Genomic DNA, 22,532 nt, shown 5'->3' with positions numbered 1-22,532 from the left:
GCTCGCAGCGCTGTGAGCTTGTATATCGGAAAAGTCGTGAAAATGTGTGCAAATCTTTGAATATATGTATTTTCAAGCGAACATTTGTAACTCAAATTTTGCTTCTGGGGGAGTCCCTGGAACTAAATATTTTGAGATGGGGGTCCATGGCCAAATACATTTTGGGGGTCCTTCACATGAAAAAGTTTGAGCACCACTGACATATAGGAACATAGGTTTTTCAAAAAACCTTAGAAGGATTTGAAATATTCAAAGGCTTGCACAAATGTTCAAGATTTTTCAAAAATAGCAGATCAACAAGCTCGCAGAGCGGCACTCGGTGCCGCGCTGTGAGCTTGAATTTCTGCTATTTTTCAATAGTTAAAGTACCCAGGGCCCAGAATTTGGCACCCCTGAATGTGGAGGTACAAGGTTTCTGCCCGACACGACAATGATGATAATGTGTGTGTGTGTGTGTGTGTGTGTGTGTGTGTGTGTGTGTGTGTGTGTGTGTGCGTGTGTGTGCGTGCGAGTGTGCTTGCGTGCGTGTGCTGGTGTGTGGTGGTTGTCGCAGTCGGAGCAGATGGTGGAGGATGCTGAAATTCCCCCCTCGCAGGAGTACTGAGACACTGTGAGGCGATGGAGCAGGAGGAAGGAGAAGATTTGATTAGGTTTGGTTAGTAGGATGTAAGGATGTAGGAGTTGACTGCTAGAGACACCAGCTTTAGGAGGATGTACTGTAAGGTTGCCAACTACCTGAAATTCAATTAAGGACGTCACTTATTTCTAAGAACTGTAAAGGGCCGTCCTTGAACCACAGCATCCATGTTCTGCTAAGTCTAGGGGTTTCAAGTGATTAATAACCTCTATTATAGTATAGCCTATCTATGTATATGAGCTGTATGAACTTGTAAAATGTGTGTCATTGATCGATTCCCCAAAATATCAAAGTATGTCTCTTAATATTTAAAAATAAGGTACAGTCCTTATTTCAACACCAGGTTTAGGAAGATGTGTGTGTTCTGCTTGCCCCACGCTCTGTCTGACTCTGGCCGCTCCACACAGCAGTTTGTTAGCTTGTCAGGAATGCCACATGCAGGATGGGACTGGTGCAGGGCGACCTGGCATCGCAGCTTAGAGAAAAGGGAATTCTCAAACACCTCCCCAGCAAATCACACTGTCAGGTTGATAGTGGCAGTATATGTAAATCAGCTGCTTTACTTTTTTTGCTTTTTTTGCTGTCAATTCAACATAAACAGTGCATGCCAAACGAGTTTTGTTTTGGCCCCCGTGTGGTCCATGTGAGTGTGTGTCTGTGAATGTCCGTCTGTGAGTAGCTAATCTCGGACACCGCGCTGACCCCGATCACCATGTAACTTTGCATGCACACTTCCTAGGCACTCAAATGTTTCAAATTGGCCTCCTGGTGGCTTAACAGGCTGCTTCACGTTTTGGCCTATAACTCTTGGACCGTACAGTAGGTCGTACAATAACACATTCCTGGATTCCTTGGATTGCATGAACTGTTCAACAATATGGGAGAGCGGAGAGCGGAGAGGTGAGCTGCGAGCGTTGTCAAGTTAACAGCTGCCCGTCGCCCCTCCGCAAGTGATAGAGTACCGATGCAAGTGTCATCATTCATTTCAGAATACTACACCACAAAAAAAGGTCACCTATACGGGAGCGCCGGCCATGACCCCACTACTGACACAGCTCTGGGTAGCACCAGGCCTCGCGGGGATCTGCGCAGGGAGGAGTGCAGTGCAATGCTGGTTCTGGGCATGGCCACTGTCGACACTGCTCTTCCTTCTCCCCCCAAACAGCATTGGGCACGCCTCCAGGACTTAAGTTACAGTAAGTCATAAGACCTGATCTGATCCTGAGCTCTCCCTGTTTCCTGTCTCTCTCTCTCTACTATGTACAATCAATAAAGAAAGAAAAGACCCCAAAATATCTGTAAAAATATTATAATATAATAACGGGTGAGGTGTGTTTTCTAGCGTCTCACCTGGTGATTTCTTCTTTCAGTGCAGCGGGGTCGGGAGGGTAGAACTTGACACGCAGACACATGGTGAATGGAGGCTGGGCTGAGGAGACACAAACCACTAGTTATTATTGTCATGTAGCTTAGTAAGTTAGTATTACATATACGATTTATCGGTTTGGCGTATTAAAAAAGTACTCACATTTCATTTGTTTGGCAATTGACTTTGTAAACTCCAACCAGTGCTATTGGAGAAGAGAGAGAAATATACAAATATTAATCTTCCCAAATAATGGTATACAAATAAACCTTTATAAATAAATAAAACAGAATTTTATTTTGTACGTTTGGGTGCTGGGGAGCCACCAAATTCATCTCGAGCTGAGAAGAACCTCTGTTGTACATTTAATTAATCTACATTTAATTAATCTACATGCTCACTTAATTAATCTACATGCTCACAACGCCTCGCAACGCGAGACGTTGTGAGCATGTAGATCGGCTACTTTCACAATTTCTGCCTCTAATTATTTGACAATTTGGCCAATGTTTAATTTGTCATTTTAGAGGTATTAAAAAGTCCTTAAATTGCCACTTTAGAAATGTGCAGATATACCCTCTATACACTTAAACTTTGTTGGTTTGTTTACTGTTGAGTGAGAAAACAATGTTGCACATTAAGTTAATCATCTGGGGTTCCCGACCCACAGGTTGAGAACCACTGCTGGATCCCTGGCTGGTAAAACCGACAGTGAGGCTCCTGCTCATTGCTCAGCAATTGAACATGATGACACACGCAGCCGGGCTGGAAGCCATTCTAGCCTCTTTCTCACTCCTCCTCCTCTGTGTTGTTTAGTTATTTTGTGAAGGTGAAACTGCTGAGGAGCGTCTCTGTCTGCGAGGTGGATGACGACGCCACCACGGCACAGATGAAGCTGAAGGGATGGGGGAGGGGAGGTGGGGGGAGTAATTGAGAGAAAGGCTGTTCACTGTCAGCTTGTTAGGAGCAGAAACTGTCTACTTCACGCTGACAAAGGCCCGCTGTCTCCATTTGTTGACAGACGGTGTACCGTAGCTGTACAGCAGCTATCTATCAGTCGCGGAAGGTAACTAAGTACAGTACATTTACTCAAGTACTGTATTTAAGTTCATTTCCAAGGTACAGTACTTCTACTTTACATTGAGTATTTGCATTTCTTGATACTTTATTGCGACCGAAGGTCGCAGTATACCATGAGAAATGTCGCAGCTTGTCCGTCCGTACAGGAAGTGTGGTCCATCCGTACAGGAAGTGATGTCAAGTGACATCACGTGACATCACCTAATCAATGTCACTGTGACATCACAGGTGATATCAAAGGTGACATCACCTATGTAAAAGTCCATATATGGGTATGGGTATCCCTTTTATGCCCATATAAGAAGATCCCTGATGTCATCGATATATATCACTGGCCAGATGGCAAAGGCATGGCCCATATCTGTGTGGCTGGTTCAGATAGGGATCTCCATGTATGAGCATAAAATATATTGCATGTATATGGATACATATTATTATTAATAAAGGATAAAATAAAATAAAAAGTCCATAATGGTCATTCCCAGAAACAAAATACCTTTTATGCCCATATATGGAGATTTCTGATGTCATCAATCCCAGGCCCTGTCTGGCCCAAGAGCCTGCTTTACTCTGATTTACACCCTATACCTTCCTCGAAAACGTTAATATTAAGTCCATATGTATATATATTAATAAAGGATAAAATAAATAAAATGTCCATATACAGTATGGGCATTCCCAGATGATGCCCTGTTAGGGTACCCCTTATGCCCATATATGGAGATCCCAGGTATCAAACCCATTGGAATGGGGCATCAAACCCATTGGAATAAATGTGGTCATCAAACCCAGGCCAAGGCCCTGCTTGGCTTTACTAATTAAGATACGTTTTATGCCCATATATGGAGATCCCTGTCCCAATGTCATCAATATTAAGGACATATCTGGGAATGCCCATATTTGGTAATGCCCATATATGGGCATGTTTTGACATAACATTGATGACCATCATGCAGGGGTCTCCATATATGGGTAACTGGTCCGATATACATCACTGGCCAGATGGCGCAACCTTGCCCTTTAGGGCAAGGTTGCATGTCGCCCTGAGGTGTCTTACTAGTAGTTCTTGCACATCTCAGAGGCAAATATCATACTTTTTACTCACAAGGCAGCACGATTTGACACCTTGTTAACTTGTAGATCTGCTATTTTTCTGCTATTTGGAAATTGGCAATTCATCATGAGCACTTTTACTTTAATGTATTTTGATGCCAATACCCTAGCATCTTTACTCAAGTAAAATTTGAATCCAGGACTTTTATTTGTAATAGTATTTTTCAGCAAAAAAAATTAAATAAAAATCAGAGTAGTTCTTACACCTCTGGCCATTGTCTCCATTTGTTGACAGGCAGTACAGTACAGTATTATACACAGGTACGCTTTTTTTTTAGACCACATTTATTCAGGAAAGGTGCATTGTGCTGAGCCTGCAAACCCTTTTTCAGCAAGATCCACCTTTACATTACGTAACGCACGTGTGTGTGTGTGTGTGCAGACACACACACGCACGCACGCACGCGCACACGCACACGCACACGCACACACACACACACACACACACACACACACACACACACACACACACACACACACACAGCGCAGCTATTTAGTGCAAGACAGTTCTACTGTGTTTACCTACACAGATATGGTGAGTCATTCATTATTCCAACTATAGTCTGGGAATTGGAATCAGTGATTTTTCCAGACACAATGAGAGCGTTTACATACTTTAGTAGACCTATTTTCAGTATGTGACATTAACATAAATTCAAGTATAAATTAAGCATAATGTTTTGTTATCTCAGGACACGTTCAGTTGAAATGTATTGCAAATGTTCTCTGACATCCAGTTGATTCCAGTCAGAATAAACAGATCTCTCTGACATGTCAGACATCAGTTAATTTGTTTATTACAGATTCCTTTGGAAACTGTGTTTTTCTCCCCAGCTTTTCTCAAACAGGTCACCGAATGCATTCGAATGATAATTTGGCATCGATTCCCGGGTAAATCATAGTTTTATCAGTCGCAGAACACAGACTATTCACATGTAAATCTCAAACACTTCAGTAGATTAGCAGCGTGCACAGTCAAATCACTGGCGGTGAGGAGTTTAGTGTGCACGGTGGAGCTGATGCAATGTTAGGAAATCATTCTCTCTCTCTCCTCTCTGTAAACACATCCCGTACAGACTTTATGGCTTCCATCGCTTGTGGGTCAGACTTTGACAGGGCTTACAATGAAGCCTAGGGTTAACAGAGCCCTGTCTGCTTGGTCTAATGAATCTTTCTGTTCTACACCTATACCCATGTATGAAACTATTTATTCAACTTTGTTTTGCCCCTCTGTTCTACACTGACATAATTATTTCAAACAGGTTTTAAAACAGTGACAATGTTCAATCTACAAGCTCACAATGTGTCCCAATGCAACGCGTTGTAGATTATCTATTTTCTCGACTTTTGTGCAACACAAAAGTCCCTCCCTCGTAGCTGCATTTGGTTCATGTCCTGAAGGTGTCTACCTAGTACCTACACACCAGAGCTGATGGAAAACTATTCAACCCTTCCCGCTTGCATGCTAAGACGAAGGTGACCAGTGTCCTCCTGAGAGAAATGCCTTTCGCTGATGATGCATCACTAGCATCGCACGCCGAATCTGGGCTCCAGGTACTGATGATCAGTGTTGGGCAATATTACTTAGGAGAGTAATCGTTACTTATTACTTATTACTCCTTGGAAAAAGTAATAATATTATATTACTTATTACTTGGAATCAAGAGTAATATGTAATATATTAACTCATTTAGTGCCACCCTAGTCACCACTAGAGGGCGCCCAGTGGCCATAGAAAATCCCATAGAGATATGCTGGTATATGCAGAAGCCCTGCAGCCATGACTTGCCTGAACACTTTCCTTTGTGCATGTACAGGAAGAGGATGAAGTTAGCTTGAAGTTAGCTATTGGCTACCAAGCATTTTAGAAGCCTTATTTTCGTCAACTTAGCCATGATTAAACCTTGCACACCTCATGCATGGGAAAAAAACAGAGAAGAATGAGCTCTAAAAAATCCAATGCAATCCTGGATTGCATTGGAGTGGATTTGCGCAGTTTGTTCACAGCTTTCAAACAAAAAAATCCGATTGGAAATCCGTTCAGGCATTCTTGAGATAATCGCCATTATGTTTTACATGTTATGTAAACAAACATGGCTGCCCTGAATGTTAGATGGGGTTGTATGGGGGTGGAACATGCAAAATCGCGATTGAAATCATGTTCACTAGATTTGATGGGGTCCAAAAAAAAAATGTAAAAAAAAAATTTTTCAATTTTTTTTTTTTTTTTTTTTTAACACTTATGTTGCAATGATTTTTTCTCTTCAATGTCTCGCGTTGCCATGGTTACCATAGACTTCCATGTAATTGTGCAAGTGTGTAAAAAGTGCACGCCCATGCCTAGATGATGCACCACGTGTGTAGATGCTGTTCACAGCTTTCAAACAAAAACATCCGCTTGGAAATCCGTTCAGGCATTCATGATTTATCAGCCATTATGTATCCTTCAGATGTAAACAAACATGGCTGCCATGTTTGAAAGAATGGGTTGGTATGGGGGTTAAACATGCAATTTCGCGATCGCGATCATGCCTAATACATTTCTGGAGGTCCAAAAAAAAAATTTGAAAAAAAAAAAATTTGAAAAAAAAAAAGTTTTTTTTTTTCAAAAACGGCCCAAACTCGGGAAACTCGGGGTTGGCACAGCACTAGTACCAATACAAACTCGGGAAACTCGGGGTTGGCACCATATGTGTTAATATCCCGAACTAGTTCGGGATAGGCACTCTGGGATGCGATAATATATCCCGAACTAATTCGGGATAGGCACTCAATGAGTTAAGTTATATTACTTTTTTTTTTCCCCTGCAAAATCTGTTTAGCCAGCTCCTTTTAGAACTGAATCCAATTTATTGGAACAATAAGAGTCTCTGGGATGCGATTAAAGAAATTATAATTGCAGGCTTTGTAATTAATTCATCTCAATTAATCACATTTTAATCACACATCAATATTTGACCTGGGAACAGTTAGAAACTTTTTTTAATGGATTTTGGTATAGGCCTACAAGCGAATCAATTAATAATTAAGACATATAATATATAACCCAACAAAACATTGCTTATTTTTTATTACATTTAAAACTCTCAGCTCTGTTGAAGACGCCTGCCTATATTATCCTTAAATAATATGCTACATATTTTCTTTTCTGCCTAAAAAGTGTAGGCTATTTTAGACGTGAGGTGCAGGGGCTCTGGGTGTTCCCACTAAGGAAAGTAGGCTTTCAACTCCCTGAGGGTGCTGAGGCCTGCTTTGCACCCTCATTTTGGCCAGGGAGCACCCCCACCTCAGTAATTCCCGAAATTTACATTATAATACAGTAGATCAGCATTGGCTGGCCACAACTGGTTTGGCACACACTCCAATTGGTATGCAAATGTAGCCTTTTGTTTTCACCTGGCCGATTTGAGTTGGGTAGCCTTCACTTAAAGCATAGCACCCTCAGCCATTGTGGGCTGCCGCCGGCCCTGACATGAGGCTTATTGAGCACAGACAGTGGAGGCTACGCTAACTGGCTAACAGCAGCAACTCAGTCCGCAGTGGTCCACGGTGGTCCCGCTGAGCTCCGCGGACGGTCCGCGGCGCCCCCGCGACGGACCCCTCCGCGGCGGACCCCGCGGCGGACCCCTCCGCGGCGGACCCCGCGGCGGACCCCTCCGCGGCCGAGAGGAGTGCTTGTAGATTGTAAACGTCCCATCCATGTAAGCGCGTCGCACGCTGTATATGCTCTCTCTGTGACTGTGACAGGCAACGCAGCGCTGACACTGGTCCATGCACTGGTCAGCAACGTCATAACTGTGCGCGCTGCGCAAATGACTGATCTACAAGCTACATCGCATCTCTGTAGATGTATGTTGATGTCTTGTAGATCTGTTCTTTTTCTGCAATCGGCTAAAATGGCTAGTAACGGAGTAGCGAGGCTTTTTTTTGCAGAGTAAAGCGTTATATATTACCTTTTTTTTTTTTTGTAATACCTTACACTACTCGTTACTGGAAAAAGTAATAATATTACAGTAATATATTATTTCGTTACTGCCCAACACTGCTGATGATACACATTAACATGAATCTGTCTTTCCGATACTGTATACTGAAGAAAACACCACGCACGTCACTGTCCAGTGTCCAGTGTGTCTGGTTCCTCTGTATGCACTACAAGGTTATAATAGTTTTGGATGTTTTCATTAGTTTTTATTTTTATTAGTTTTGAGGTTTTGTTTTCCATTACAGTTTAGTTTTAATTAGTTTTTAAAGTGGGGTTGCTAGTTTCGTTTAGTTTTTATTTTTTGAAAATGCTTAGTTTTAGTTTAGTTTTGATTAGTTTTAGTGTTAGTTTTAGTCTTTTACGTAATATGAGGTATTTGTCAGCGGTGAGATTAAAACATCTCTGGAAAAAGTATTGTCTAATAGAAAATCAACAAAACATAATTTGTGGAGAGTGGCAGAAATGTTGAGACATACAACTTCTCTCTTTGACCTGGTGGTTTTTATATACTCTAATAACCAAGCCAGTGATTCTCAAAGTGTGCTCCGAGGACCCCCAGGGGTCCTTGAGGGGGTTGCAGGGGGTCCCCAGCAAAAAGGGCGATAATTTATTTTCACTATCATTCCATGCCTAAGGAACAAAATTACAGAATATATGACTGTTTTGGTCATGGGTTTCTTCTTCTGCTGCCTGGCCGAGGATTGGCATCTGTCTCGGGGGAGGGAGGCTCCCCTGGGGCGGTGTCCTTTACCTTGTCAAGGCACGCTAGGTTAGCCTTCTTATGCGTGCTGTTCAAATGGACTATTAGATTTGTGGGATTTTTCCCCTTGAGTAATGCACCGCATGCCGTATTATCATTTTCTACAAGGCATTTACTCTTATCTGAAACACAGTCATATTCAAAGTAATCCCAAATGGGACGCTTTTTTCCAACTTTCGAAACCACCATGATACCAGGTTCTGTATTTTGGCTCCCCTGGGGCGGTGTCCTTTACCTTGTCAAGGTAGGCTAGGTTAGCCTTCTTATGCGTGCTGTTCAAATGGACTTTTAGATTTGTTATTATCATTTTCTACAAGGCATTTACTCTTATCTGAAACACAGTCATATTCAAAGTAATCCCAAATGAACTTTCAAAACCACCATGATACCAGGTTCTGTATTTTGGCGTGTCCGAGGGGCGTGGTAAACTGGCACAGAGGGAGATAGGGAGAAGAGCCTGGCGACGCGAGGTTAGAGCATAGGATTAGAGGGAGAAGGAGGAAGATAGATATATGAAAATAGATGGTACATCCATCCAAAATAAATTGACAAAGACGAAAACTAAGGAGATTTTCTCTATCATTTTAGTTTATTTTAGTTAGTTTTGTAAACACACAATACCATTTCAGTTAGTTTTAGTCTTTTTTAAAAGCTTAGTTGTTTATTTTTATTTCAGTTAACGACAATGTTTTTCCATTCTAGTTTTTGTTTTTTCGTTAGTTTTAGTTTACTATAATAACCTTGATGCACTACTGAAGAAAACACCATACATATCACTGTCCAGTGTGTCTGGTTCCTCTGTATGCACTACTGAAGAAAACACCACACACATCACTGTCCAGTGTCCAGTGTGTCTGGTTCATACTGTATGCACTACTGAAGAGCATGTAACTGTCCAGTGTCCAGTGTGTCTGGTTCCTACTGTTTGCACTACTGTCTGAGAAGCATTCACCATTCAAGTGTGAACAAAGCCTCCCTTATAAAACAGTATAGGAAACACTTCAAATTAGAGCCAATGCCGATGTTTGCCGATGAAGAGTGCTAGACCACCGATTGCCGATGTTTAACCGATGTTTTGTAATAATATAAAATAATAATAAATAGCCTAAATTTCAAAACCATCTTACCTTCAAAACCTTTTTTCCCTTTTTTTACCAATGGTAAAATGAAACCCAATGGATCCTTACGGGCAACGACAATATATTCTAAGTTTTGGGTCTGAGTGGCTAAATGTCATCAAATGGTGATCTAATATTACTTCGACCGATAGATCGGAGAGATAATGACCGATGTCCGATACCGACATCGGTGTCCAAAAACGACCGATATATCGGTTTGACCGATATATCGGTCGGGCTCTACTTCAAATTCATTTCAGTTCAGTTGTAGCTTCTCTCTAGCCTGACACTCAGCCTGAATTGACATTTCGTTTCACTTCATTATTCAGTCTGAGGTCGCTTCCCCCCAGGGCGATTGCAGGGATGGGCGTTGCCAAAAAGAGGCAGTCTTCAGCGATTGGTTCACCGACCAACACATGACATAGTGTTGTTATGTGTGCCTGGCTGGCTAGTGGCTAGCCTGTTGCTTGCTAGTGCTACTTGCTAAGCAAAAAAACAGTCAGAATAGGAGCACTACGAACTAGTAATCAAACACAACATAACATGCCTGCTACTGGTGTTTCATAGCGAGATCGATACGATCGCATTTTACCACAATTTACCGCATTTTACCGCGACACGATGCACGGTACGGTACGGCGGCGGCGCTGGTGTACTTGGAAACACACATGAGTTCTGGGAAACCCCCACCCACGCTGATCACAAGACGCTGATTCACGACGCTGATTCGCCATACGGATTTTCAACCGAGGCAGGCCTCCTCAATGAGAGTGATTCTAGACCTGAATCGCAGAAACAAAAAAATTAAAGGGGTGTGGCTAGCGATTCAGGGTCTGGAACTAGGCTAGCTTTTCTCAGTCACTAACGAACGCACGCACGCACGCACACACACACACACACACACACACACACGCGCACACGCACACGCGCGCACACACACACACACACACACACACACACACACACACACACACACACACACACACACACACACAAACACACACACAAACATGCGCATACACACATAAACACACACACATGCCAGTACATGTGTGTATGATACTTAGATGTATATATTTGTAATTCTCAGAAGTGCCACCCTAGTCACCACTAGAGGGCGCCCAGTGGCCATAGAAAATCCCATAGAGATATGCTGGTATATGCAGAAGCCCTGCAGCCATGACTTGCCTGTACACTTTCCTTTGTGCATGTACAGGAAGAGGATGAAGTTAGCTTGAAGTTAGCTATTGGCTACCAAGCATTTTAGAAGCCTTATTTTCGTCAACTTAGCCATGATTAAACCTTGCACACCTCATGCATGGGAAAAAAACAGAGAAGAATGAGCTCTAAAAAATCCAATGCAATCCTGGATTGCATTGGAGTGGATTTGTGCAGTTTGTTCACAGCTTTCAAACAAAAAAATCCGATTGGAAATCCGTTCAGGCATTCTTGAGATAATCGCCATTATGTTTTACATGTTATGTAAACAAACATGGCTGCCCTGTATGTTAGATGGGGTTGTATGGGGGTGGAACATGCAAAATCGCGATTGAAATCATGTTCACTAGATTTTATGGGGTCCAAAAAAAAAAAAAAAAAATTCAAAAACAATTTTTCAATTTTTTTTTTTTTTTTTTTTTTTAAAAGCCGAACTAGTTCGGGATCGGCACTCTGCGATACGCTAATAAAGCCGAACTAGTTCGGGATTGGCACTCAATGAGTTAATATACTGTAGCTGACACACACTCCACTCAAGACTCATTGTTGCGTGTATAGCAGACAATCAGAGATCTTCACCCACTGATACGTCTGGGGAAATCAAAATGATTCAATGGGGTTTGACGGCAAACAAAACAGTGCAACAACAAACCGACACCCACTGCTTTGAAAACCAATCCTGTACCGTCCCAATAAGGAGGACCGTCCTGTAGTCTACATCAGGGGTCTTCAACAGGGGGTCCAGGACCCCTAGGGGTCCTACTCTTTTTTGTATTAACTATTTGAACCCTAGTGTCCATATTCTGAGAACCTTAGCCAAAAATAGCAGATCTACAAGCTCATAACGCCTTGTGATGCGAGGCGTTGTGAGCTTGTAGATCGGCTATTTTCAGTGAAGAGGTTTGGTGTAGAGGGAAAAAAGAGCAGACTGAGTAGAGAGTGAAAAGTCGAGTTCAAATTCAAAATACACTGATGATTGTGCTGTCAAACGGTTAAATTATAATCTAAATGCTTAATTTCTTTCTCAACTAAGGGGTCCTTGGCCTGAAAACGTTGAAGACCCCTGGTCTACATTGAATGGGGATGTGTCAGCACACCTATCAGTATAGGCTGATCATCTGCTGGCTACGACACTCTGCTCAAGACAGATTGATAAGGAACACAGACAGAGCAGGGTGAGATGGGAACAAAGTGAAATACAGAGAGAAGAGAGAGGAGATGGTACGATGATAGACGGTTCCTTTATGTTCCAGTTAATGCAATTCATTTTTTTTATCTGAGCCAGGTGTGAAATGAAGACTCACCCTCTGCTTGTCTGGGTCAACATATCTGATGCCAAAGTAATCCTTCTCCAGCAGGTTGAGATGGTGGCAGATCAGGTCAAACAGGTACTGTCCCTTGGCGTCACGCTACAGACAGATAGACAGAGCACAAGGTTTGTGTTACACAATGCATTTCCCAACATTTTAATTTCAAATTACCCCCATTACTCTGAGAACGTAACAGAACTAAATTGAACTAAGGGTCCATTTCGTGGTAACATGGCATTGGTTCGACCTCTCGTTGGTCCGACTACCTAAACCTAACCTTAACCCTAACCCTAACCTCAGTAAAACTAACGCTGGTGAATGCTAACCTGGTGAAATGCTAACCTGCAGACGCTGGTAAATGCTAACCTGGTGAAATACCGGTATATAGACGGGGAACTGAGAAAGAGATATTTCTATAACGGCCACCAGAAAATGTTTTAATATTTCATCAGCCCTCGTGGAAGATATCTGGAGGCTATCAAATATTCATCCTCGGCAGCAGCCATGTGCAAATTCCAGAAGAAATCTGTGGTCCAATAAAATAATCAGTGAAATAGACTCAGAGGAATAGAGTAAGTGAGATAAAGTCAGTAAAATGGAATCAGTGAAATAATACCTCGGTGAAAAAGAGTCAGTGAGATAGAATGTCCAGTGCTGTATGGGTTCAAAATAAAGGCTTAATACATTTTTGATACTTGTCCTGCAGATGTCATGTCATGTTTACTTAATCAAGTAGTTAAGTACTCGTCAAGTTGGCTTAGGCCTACAGCGTTTCAATCCAATGTTTGTTCAGGGATCTGTTGCTTGCTGACTGGGGAACTCTTTGCTAATTAGACAAGTCATTAAGGTTGTAGCACTGCATCAACTATCAGATTGAAGGCTGGCTGGTGCACATACAGTATTGTACAGTAGGTCCTATTGGAGCCAACTTGAAGGTGACCTTCTTGCTGAACCGAAACACAGTGCCTCTCTTTCAATAGAGGATAACCAAGGTCGTTGTTGGAGGGGATGTCATGTTTTCCTGGCTGGGTCTAGTACATGTCAAGCCTGTCACATCCAAAAGTGCCAACGTGCTAGGTTCCATTGCTACAGTATGCAGTACGCTTTTCCCTCCTCCCCCTTTTATACAGTAGGGACCGAACCACTGAGATGTGGAGCTGTGTGTGTGTGCGCGTGTGTGTGTGTGTGTGAGTGTGCGTGCGTGCGTGCGTGCGTGTGTGAGCACAGAGCTACCGGTATGTCTCAATCCACTGCACCAATCAGCACCAGATATGTTGAGCACATTGCCTGTATAGGCCATGGAAGTTTGTCCCAGAATGTTTTTCACAAATGTTTTATTCTTTTTGAAATATTGAACTCAATTTTTGTACTTGAACTCATTGAATCATTAGATCAAACCAATTCAAAAGCACACTCTTTATAGCTCCAAGGACAGTAAAGTGTTTTCTCCTGTTCTGCAGTAGTGAACAACCAACTTCTAACTACCCTCTAAACTCATCAGGTGATATGAATGATTATGCTATTAAACTCATCAAGTGATATGAATGCACACACAGTGCACACACACCATTTCCACACACGCTACCTAAGGGCTACAGTTTCCCATGAAAGTGCTCCCTCTTCCCAGTCTTAAATGTAAGTGCAGTGCAGTTCCAGACAACTGTGATATGAGACAGCTGATTCGAAAGTGACTGCTTTTTGTTCAAACCCAGAGGCGATTTCAATCTTTTTCTGCTGCACATAACAGACACCAGACATTTCCTTACTGTACCATTTAGGACAGAGGAAGAAAAGGCTTCCTTTACTCCCCACACACGTACATTTCTAAAATATCAGAAGAGGTTTCCCTTAAACATGATGTTGCATCGTGGAGGACCTGTTCTGAGGAGCAAATAATAGCAGACAGAAAGTAGCCTGATTTCAGACTCTGCGCTGAGCTTGAGTCTGACATTGTCCCATTGACAAGAGATTTCAAAGTGGAGGGGATTTGAAATTTGAAATTCCCAATCACAAGAGATCTGGTGGGAGGGATTGTGTTTGACTTGTGTGTACACAAAAACATTCCCCCCTCCCCCTCCCCTCTATGACAGGCATCAAACAGGTCGTTGTCTTTGATGCTAACGAGGTGTGCACAACCCCCCTTTGAAGTTCAAAGGGAGCAATTTAGAGCTTTGGCTGAACTCCCCCCCTCCACTGTTTCTGTTGATTTTCAAAAGTTAGACCCACCCCCTCCTCCGTCTTGCATTGATTTCATTGGCTGGTACGCCAAGATACCATATCAAGTTAAGAGTCATATGACAACACCAGACCAAGAGAACCAGTCTGCTCAGAGAGTGGGCGGGTCTATGGGCTGGAGCCAGGCAAGACAGAAAGCCCACAGCAATGCAGAACATAAAGCCCTGTTATTAGGCACGTGCACACATAGACATCAAAGGGGGCTTGAGCCCCATCCCCTTTACCTTTATGTAAAAAGTGCCCTCTCCAGACCATGAATGCAGTTTTCACTATGGCGAAAGAAATGAAAATGCTCCCTTTCCATGCCATCCTGAAGGCAGCATTCAAGAGAATTGCCTTGTCCAAACTCTCCTGAACTTGAACGCAGCATCTTGCCCTCTCTGTGTAGAAATTGCCCTCTCTGTGTCGAAATCCATGCCGTTACGCCACATCTCCAGTATTCAGTTGATTATACTATTAGTTCAGTGTGGTATCAAGTACCGAAAATAGCCGACCTCCAAGCTCACCACGTGTCGCGCTGAGACGCGTTGTGAGCTTGGAGGTCAGCTATTTTCAATATTTTCACCAAAGGCCCTTTTAGAAATGTCAGCCCCTGCCTCTCTAACATTCTCTGCTCGTGCCTGCCTGTTATGGTCTGTGTGGTGAGACCTCCCTCTCAGTAGAAGCAGCCCTCAGGTGACAGCCAGGTGGCTCTAACACTTAACAAGGTTATGGCAGCCCTGGGATGACAGTCATTCTGGTTACAGCCTAACAAACTGTGTGTGGCTGCTGCAGAGAGTTCTCTGGACTGATCTTACCTGCATTTACGTACCACCAGTGACCCAAGGACCTATTGTATTTTAAACTCCAATGCTGCATTCACACTACCAGCAAGAAATCTGCAAAACAGCGGAGCGTGGTCAGCTGAATTGCTGCAGAGTCACTGTTGAAGTGTTGCTCAAGCCAACACTGCATAAACAAAAGAGTAACATTAACCACTTAATACCCCAGGTGCTCTATACTGTACAGTACTAAGTCCCCTCCTGTTTTTGTGAAATCGTGAACATTTGCATTAAAAAAAAACACATGTCAAATGTCAAATGCAGTGAACGCTACACTCCAACTGGCTCTCTACCTACCTACATACTAGTTCCAGAGGTACTCTGGTCAGTTCCTTACTTCCTGGACTAACTGGCCAATAACATTGTGTCCTAGCTGAAAAGGGAATAACAAGTCTCTGAAACTACAGTCCCATCTTTGCCTTTCTGTAACAAGTGAAGAGACACTTATTGGACTATTGGAGAACCCTGTCTGAAAACAAAGATTTCCTGTCCAAATCCAAACAAACTCAAACCGAGTTAAAGCCTTAAAATGCAAATCAGTTGCTGGAAAACTGAAAAATAAACTTTGTGAACTACAGTGAATCATAACATGAGGAACACATTTGTAACCCAGCCCTGAACCCTGTGGCTCTGCATGGTTATGTCCTCTCTGGTAGTGACATTAACATCAAACTGTTTCCATGCATGGGGCTGTGGAGCACAGAAAGGTTTGCTGTCACTGTCTGTCACTCAAACACATACATGCACACACACACACACGCACAAACAAACAAACGCACGCACGCACACACACACACCTCACCAAGTCAGGCCCGCAGGATGGCCATGAAACAAAAATACACAAGACATGTGTACACCGGTGCCATGCAAATACCTGTAAATACCTTCTTTACTCACTTTACATGTACTGTAGGCCTATTACACAACGTTTATTTGTCAAATTCTGCTATGGGGAAATGTAGCCCTATACAGTACAGTATAGAGACAGACTTACAGACAGACAGAACAGAGAGACACACACAACCACGCACGCACGCACGCACGCACGCACGCACGCACGCACGCACACACACACACACACACACACACACACACACACACACACACACACACACACACACACACACACACACACACACACACACACACACACACACACACACACGCTAGAAGAGGGCCATGTGACAAATGAGGGGTGGGGTGTCCGCGTTGCCTTGGCGGACAAATAGGTACCGGCCCCGGCTCTCCCGGACGCTCCTAGCCCGAGTTACGGCATTTTATGTGAGCTGCAGTGGAGGGGGTCCTCCACTGGGGGCGTCACCACTTTTGCATCCGTTCTGGAGCAGCAGGAGTGGGTGGTCCCCGGGAATTCCCCGTGAGCAGCCCCGTTGGGGTGGTCATTTGGTCATTTTTGCCCATTTGGTCATTTTTTACACTTGGGGGTCCCCCAGGGAGCTGGGGGTCCCTGGAGCTCCGGGGGTTGTAGTTTGGCAGGTAAGGAGTGTGTGTGCAAAATGTGGCATGGATGGGGGCAACGGTTGTGGAGATATGAGCAGGGCAAAAGTGTGACGTGTGACACCTGGGGGTCCCCCAGGGACCTGGGGGTCCCTGGAGCTGCGGGGGTCCTTGGAGGTTGTAGTTTGGCAGGTAAGGAGTGTGTGTGCAAAATTTGGCATGGATGGGGGCAACGGTTGTGGAGATATGAGCAGGGCAAAAGTGTGACTGACTGACTCACTCACTCACTCACAGACGGACAGCCGGTGGAGGTTATTTATAAATTATAATAGAACATTACGGTACGGTACTGTACTGTACTTTGTGTGTGTGTGTGTGTGCGTGCGTGCGTGCGTGCGTGCGTGCGTGCGTGCGTGCGTGCGTACGTGCGTGTGTGTGCGAGCGAGCGAGACAGAGACAGAGAGAGAAAGAGAGAGAGAGAGAGGGAGAGAGAGAGAGAGAGAGAGAGAGAGAGAGAGAGAGAGAGAGAAGAGAAAGAGATGTTATTAATGAGCTACCTTTCGACAGTGTACTTGCTAAACAACAACACAGAGTCACAATGATTTATCTGAGCGCAGGGTTTTTGCAATGAAATGAACTGGAATGAAATATCTCATTGGAAGAGGACATTATTTATGAATGCTGAACAATGCACAATGCTCACTGTTAAAGACAAGGCTGCAAGACGTTCACTGTTAAAGACAAGGCTGCAAGACGTTCACTGCCTGTTTTGGCCCTTATATATGCCTCGATATTATGACGTCACCTTTTGCCCCTCTCTGATTGGCTACTGGCCCATGGCCCGTGATTGGCTACGGGCATAAACACACACACACACACACACACACACACACACACACACACACACACACACACACACACACACACACACACACACACACACACACACACACACACACACACACACACACACACACACACAGTACATAGATCTGGCTAATTTATAAAAAGATAGATGGCATGTGCTATAGGTGAGCACATTCATTAAAATGCACTGATGTCAGACACAACCGAAACCATTGCCTCACAACAACGATTTGCACATTTTGACGAAATACAATTTTTAATATGGGACTTTTACTTATAACACATTATATATATTTCTACATGGTGGTATTTTTCTACACTGGTACTTTTACTCAAGTAAAGAAAGCTTCTTCTTCCAGCCTGCTGGTAGGAGCATGTGCTGCATACTGATGAGGTCCAGTGCACCGACATCCATGGCCTCAGTGGAATGGAATCGATCTTAAATTAAGTGTTCTTCAACATCCTTATGGGGATTAAAGCCAAGGCCAATCTGCAGTACAGTGGTGGGTACTTAGAAAGAGAAAATACCTTACCAGTTAATGATATGTTTTTTGTTCTTGGGTATGTTGGCTACAATAAACATATCACGTGATTTGAAGTTGCAAGGTTTTTGTTGGGGTATTGCAATGTGACTTTTTTACTGAAACTACTGTGGAAATTACTGGCTACATGATCCTGTTTGAGATAATTATTTTATTTCCTAAGATGAATGTCCATTTAAGAATAAGACTCTTATTTAGATAGGCATTTTCTTATAATGTACTGGAAGGACTGGGTTTCGACGGTCCTTAAAAGACAGAGGCATTAATCCAAAGGGTCACATACCCACTTACCCAGGGATGGTACGATGATCGTTATTATCGTTTATCGTGATAAAAAACACTCCCGATAATCGTATCGTGGAGATTTAATTTAGCGTGAACTCATCCTACGTCATGTATTGGCAATTTGTGATCAGTTCACCTTTTATTTGCTGAGCTGCATATCCGGTACCACTTAAACACTCTGTAATTGCTAAAACAGACCTGTAAATAACGTACTTGATACGTCTTTTTTTTATTCTCTACCAAATGTCTTTGCCAAAAGAATAGCCGATCTACAAGCTCACAATGCGACGCGTTGTGAGCTGCTATTTTTTGGCAAATGTTCTGCCCCAGGATAATGGATGTTGGGTATATTTTATCATGATAATATCTTACATTGCAAAATGTTTTGGTCACAATAATCGTGACATTGAAATGAAATTATTTCATCCCATCCCTAAACTTACCCAGTGTACAATGAAAACCTAACCCATCACTTCCCCTTCATCTCAATGTGTGCATAGTCTTATTCCAGCTGTTGAGATCTCACTGAGAACAATCTATTAGGGATGCTAGGTTTTCCCTGAGAATGCATGACTATGCTTTTTTCACATCCCATGAAGCCTGTTCAACAGAAAAGGCTATTTATATCTCACTCAATCCTTCAAACAGTTTACCATGCAGGACTACTGCAGTTAAACTCCACTTCATTCATCAAGTGGCCAGTCTCACTTAACAAACACTAAAAACATTCCTCACAGAAACCGTACACTAATTAGGATCGTTAGCTTCCTCTTTAGAAGGTGTCCAATAATAAAGCCAAGTTACTTTGTTTCTATGCTGGAAGAGAGAGAGAGAGAGAGAGAGAGAGAGAGAGAGAGAGAGAGAGAAGAGAGAGAGAGAGAGAGAGAGAGAGAGAGAGGGCGTATGTGTCCCGTGATTAAAGTGTCACCTTCCATTGCCTTCATGGAGACATCATTATAAGCTATTTGATTTCACTCCCTGGTCTGCTTTGCTGTGGTAGAAAGAAACACTTGTCCTGCGACGACTGCTCAGCACACTTTACTTCATGCTTTGTGTGTGTGTATGTGCGTGCATGCATGCTTTGTGTGTGTGCGTGCGTGCATACGTGCGTGTGTGCGTGTGTGTGTGTGTGTGAGGGTTATAGAGTGGTCAAACTGTGACCCATGGGGAGATGGGATTAATGCAGGCCTGTATGCCACTGGGGGGAAATGGTTCTTTTTTAAAGCAGAGGGCTCTTAAAATGCTTTATGGAGAAGCAAGCAGCATGCATGCACGCACGCACGCACGCACGCACGCACGCACGCACGCACGCACGCACGCACGCACGCACGCACGCACGCACGCACGCACGCACACACACACACACACACACACACACACACACACACACACACACACACACACACACACACACACACACACACACACACACACACACACACACACACACACACACACACACACACACACACACACACACACACACACACAATGTTTCATTTTTAAAGCACAGGGCAGTATAAATGTGTTATGGACGGCACACGCTTCATCAGAGCCATAAAAATGATAGAGTGTGAGGCTGCAAACAGCTCACTCTGGGGTCACCATCATGAACATTAGGGTCTCGGGCAGTGGCTATCAAACATTTTCATGTCAAGGACCTCCAAATTGATATGGATTTGGCCACAGGGACCCTCATAAGAGAAGATTCGTGTTAAAACAAAAAATAAAAATTATTCAACATTCTTCAATATTTTTTTTATACGTTTAAAAAATAAGCTGATCTATAAGCTCACATCACAACACGTGAGCTTTATCTCTATTCAGATAAATTATTGAGATGGGTTTCATATCAGCCAGGGAAACACCACATCAATAAATGATGGTGACATTTTAAGCTTTGGAATGGAAGTGACTACATCTGGGCAAAATGCCTGTGAAAGCGTTAACGCAACCAGCTAACTGTAAGCCCAAGGGAAACATACTCTAAGGCTTCAAGTCCACATGCAATGAATCAGTTCTCAAACCTTTTTAGGCCGTGACCCCCAAAATAAACATATTTGAACTAGGGACCAGTGGCGTAAATATGGAGGTGCAGCTGGTACAGCCGCACCAGGGCCCACACACACAGGGGCCCATGAAGGAAGAGGGAAAAAAAAAAGAAAAAAAATCTGTCTGCGCGACCACACTTGGTAATACGGTAATGACGTTCGGCGGTGGAATGCATCTGCGCGGCCGCAACAAGTATTACGGTAATGGGTTTAGGTGCTGAGTAGCTGCCTAGGCTAGGCCCTAGCTGGTGGAGTGCCGAGTGAATGATAATTTGTCCAATCATCCTTTGAGACCTGTCAGCTGTGTGTCAATCAGTCAGGATGGGTCGTGTCTATTTAATGTGCAGCACTGAAAGGCTTGCATTGTAGACCTAGTGTTCTATTTATTTGGTCATGTCAGAGCCCTGGTCATGTTTATAGGCCTATTTAAAAAAAAGGTGCGCACCAAGCAACATATCCAGGTCCTCCCCTGAAGCCCCAAAGACACCCGAAAATGACTTAATAAAGGTAACCCGTTTTAGTTGACTTTATACCCAAAAATACCCATTTTGGCCGACCTTATAACCGGAAATACACAATTTTTCGCGGCACCGCTGTGCGGCGCCAAATGTCTCCTAGCTTTGTGCTCCCCCTAGTGGGGACAGAGTTAGGCGCCAGTGCTTACTGCAATGATATTGTTTATGTCCTTTGTACATTCTTGTACTTCTGCTTATGTGGACATAAATAAACATTTCAAATGTCACTTGCGCTTGTGTATATAGGGGTGGGTGGGTTGGGTTGGGGGGCCCACAACAAATATCTGCACCAGGGCCTATCACAATGTTGTTACGCCACTGCTAGGGACCCCCACCCTGACAAGCACTTGGAATTGTACGTATTACATTTAATGTAACTCGGTTCCACAGATAAATATTGTGAAAATATAGCAGATCTACATGCTGTGCGAGGCATTGTGAACATGTAGATCGGCTATTTCCACAATGTTCGCCTACCTCTTTCTTACTTAATATTTGACAGTTTGGTATTGAAAGTCCTTAAATTGTCACATTATAAATGTGCAGATACCCTGTAGCCTATACACTTATACTGTGTGTTGGTTTGTTTACTGTTGAGTGAGAAAAAAATTACATTAAGCTAGTCATCTGGGGACCCCACAAAATAATTTGGGGACCCCATGGGGTCCCGACCCCAAGTTTGAGAACCACTGCTCTAAGGATTCAATACTGCATAGAAATTCACAGTCTTTTACACTGAGAATTTTACAGTCTTAAGATTTTTACCCACCAGGGGCAGGACGAATACATTATACAAAAAGAAGTTGATGTCTCATTCATACCGGTTGATGCCTTTATTTGTGGTAATATATTACAGTTAGCTTCTTCCAACTGGGGTATCCTGAGTTGTTCGCAAAAATACATGCACGCGCACACACATAATTATATAGATGCACACTTGCACGCACACAAAAATACATGCACCCAGGTGAGCCTAGATTAAACACCTTAGCTCATGTTTAACCAAATGGAAGGAAGGAACCATCTCAGAATGTAATCTACTGCTATGAGACTTTTATTATAAGCAATAGACACACACACACACACACACACACACACACACACACACACACACACACACACACACACACACACACACACACACACACACACACACACACACACACACACACAC

The 22,532-nt window shown here is 43.3% G+C and overlaps 1 protein-coding gene across 1 annotated transcript in view; it reads right to left on the bottom strand.

Moving 5' to 3' along the window:
* Positions 1-22,532, bottom strand: part of frmd5b (FERM domain containing 5b) — a gene marked incomplete at both ends in the record, with an annotated part of 141,576 nt that overhangs the window by 25,729 nt on the left and 93,315 nt on the right. The window contains 3 exons of the mRNA XM_080729614.1: positions 1,988-2,066; positions 2,166-2,208; positions 12,582-12,686. Of these exons, the coding sequence (XP_080585740.1) occupies positions 1,988-2,066; positions 2,166-2,208; positions 12,582-12,686 (227 nt within the window). The remainder of the gene's footprint in view (positions 1-1,987; positions 2,067-2,165; positions 2,209-12,581; positions 12,687-22,532) is intronic.

Source organism: Nannobrachium achirus (assembly GCF_963921795.1).
Source record: "Nannobrachium achirus genome assembly, chromosome: 7".
Lineage (NCBI taxonomy): Eukaryota > Metazoa > Chordata > Actinopteri > Myctophiformes > Myctophidae > Nannobrachium > Nannobrachium achirus.
The sequence above is the reverse complement of the archived record's forward strand: the minus strand, read 5'-3'. Positions and strand labels throughout refer to the sequence as shown.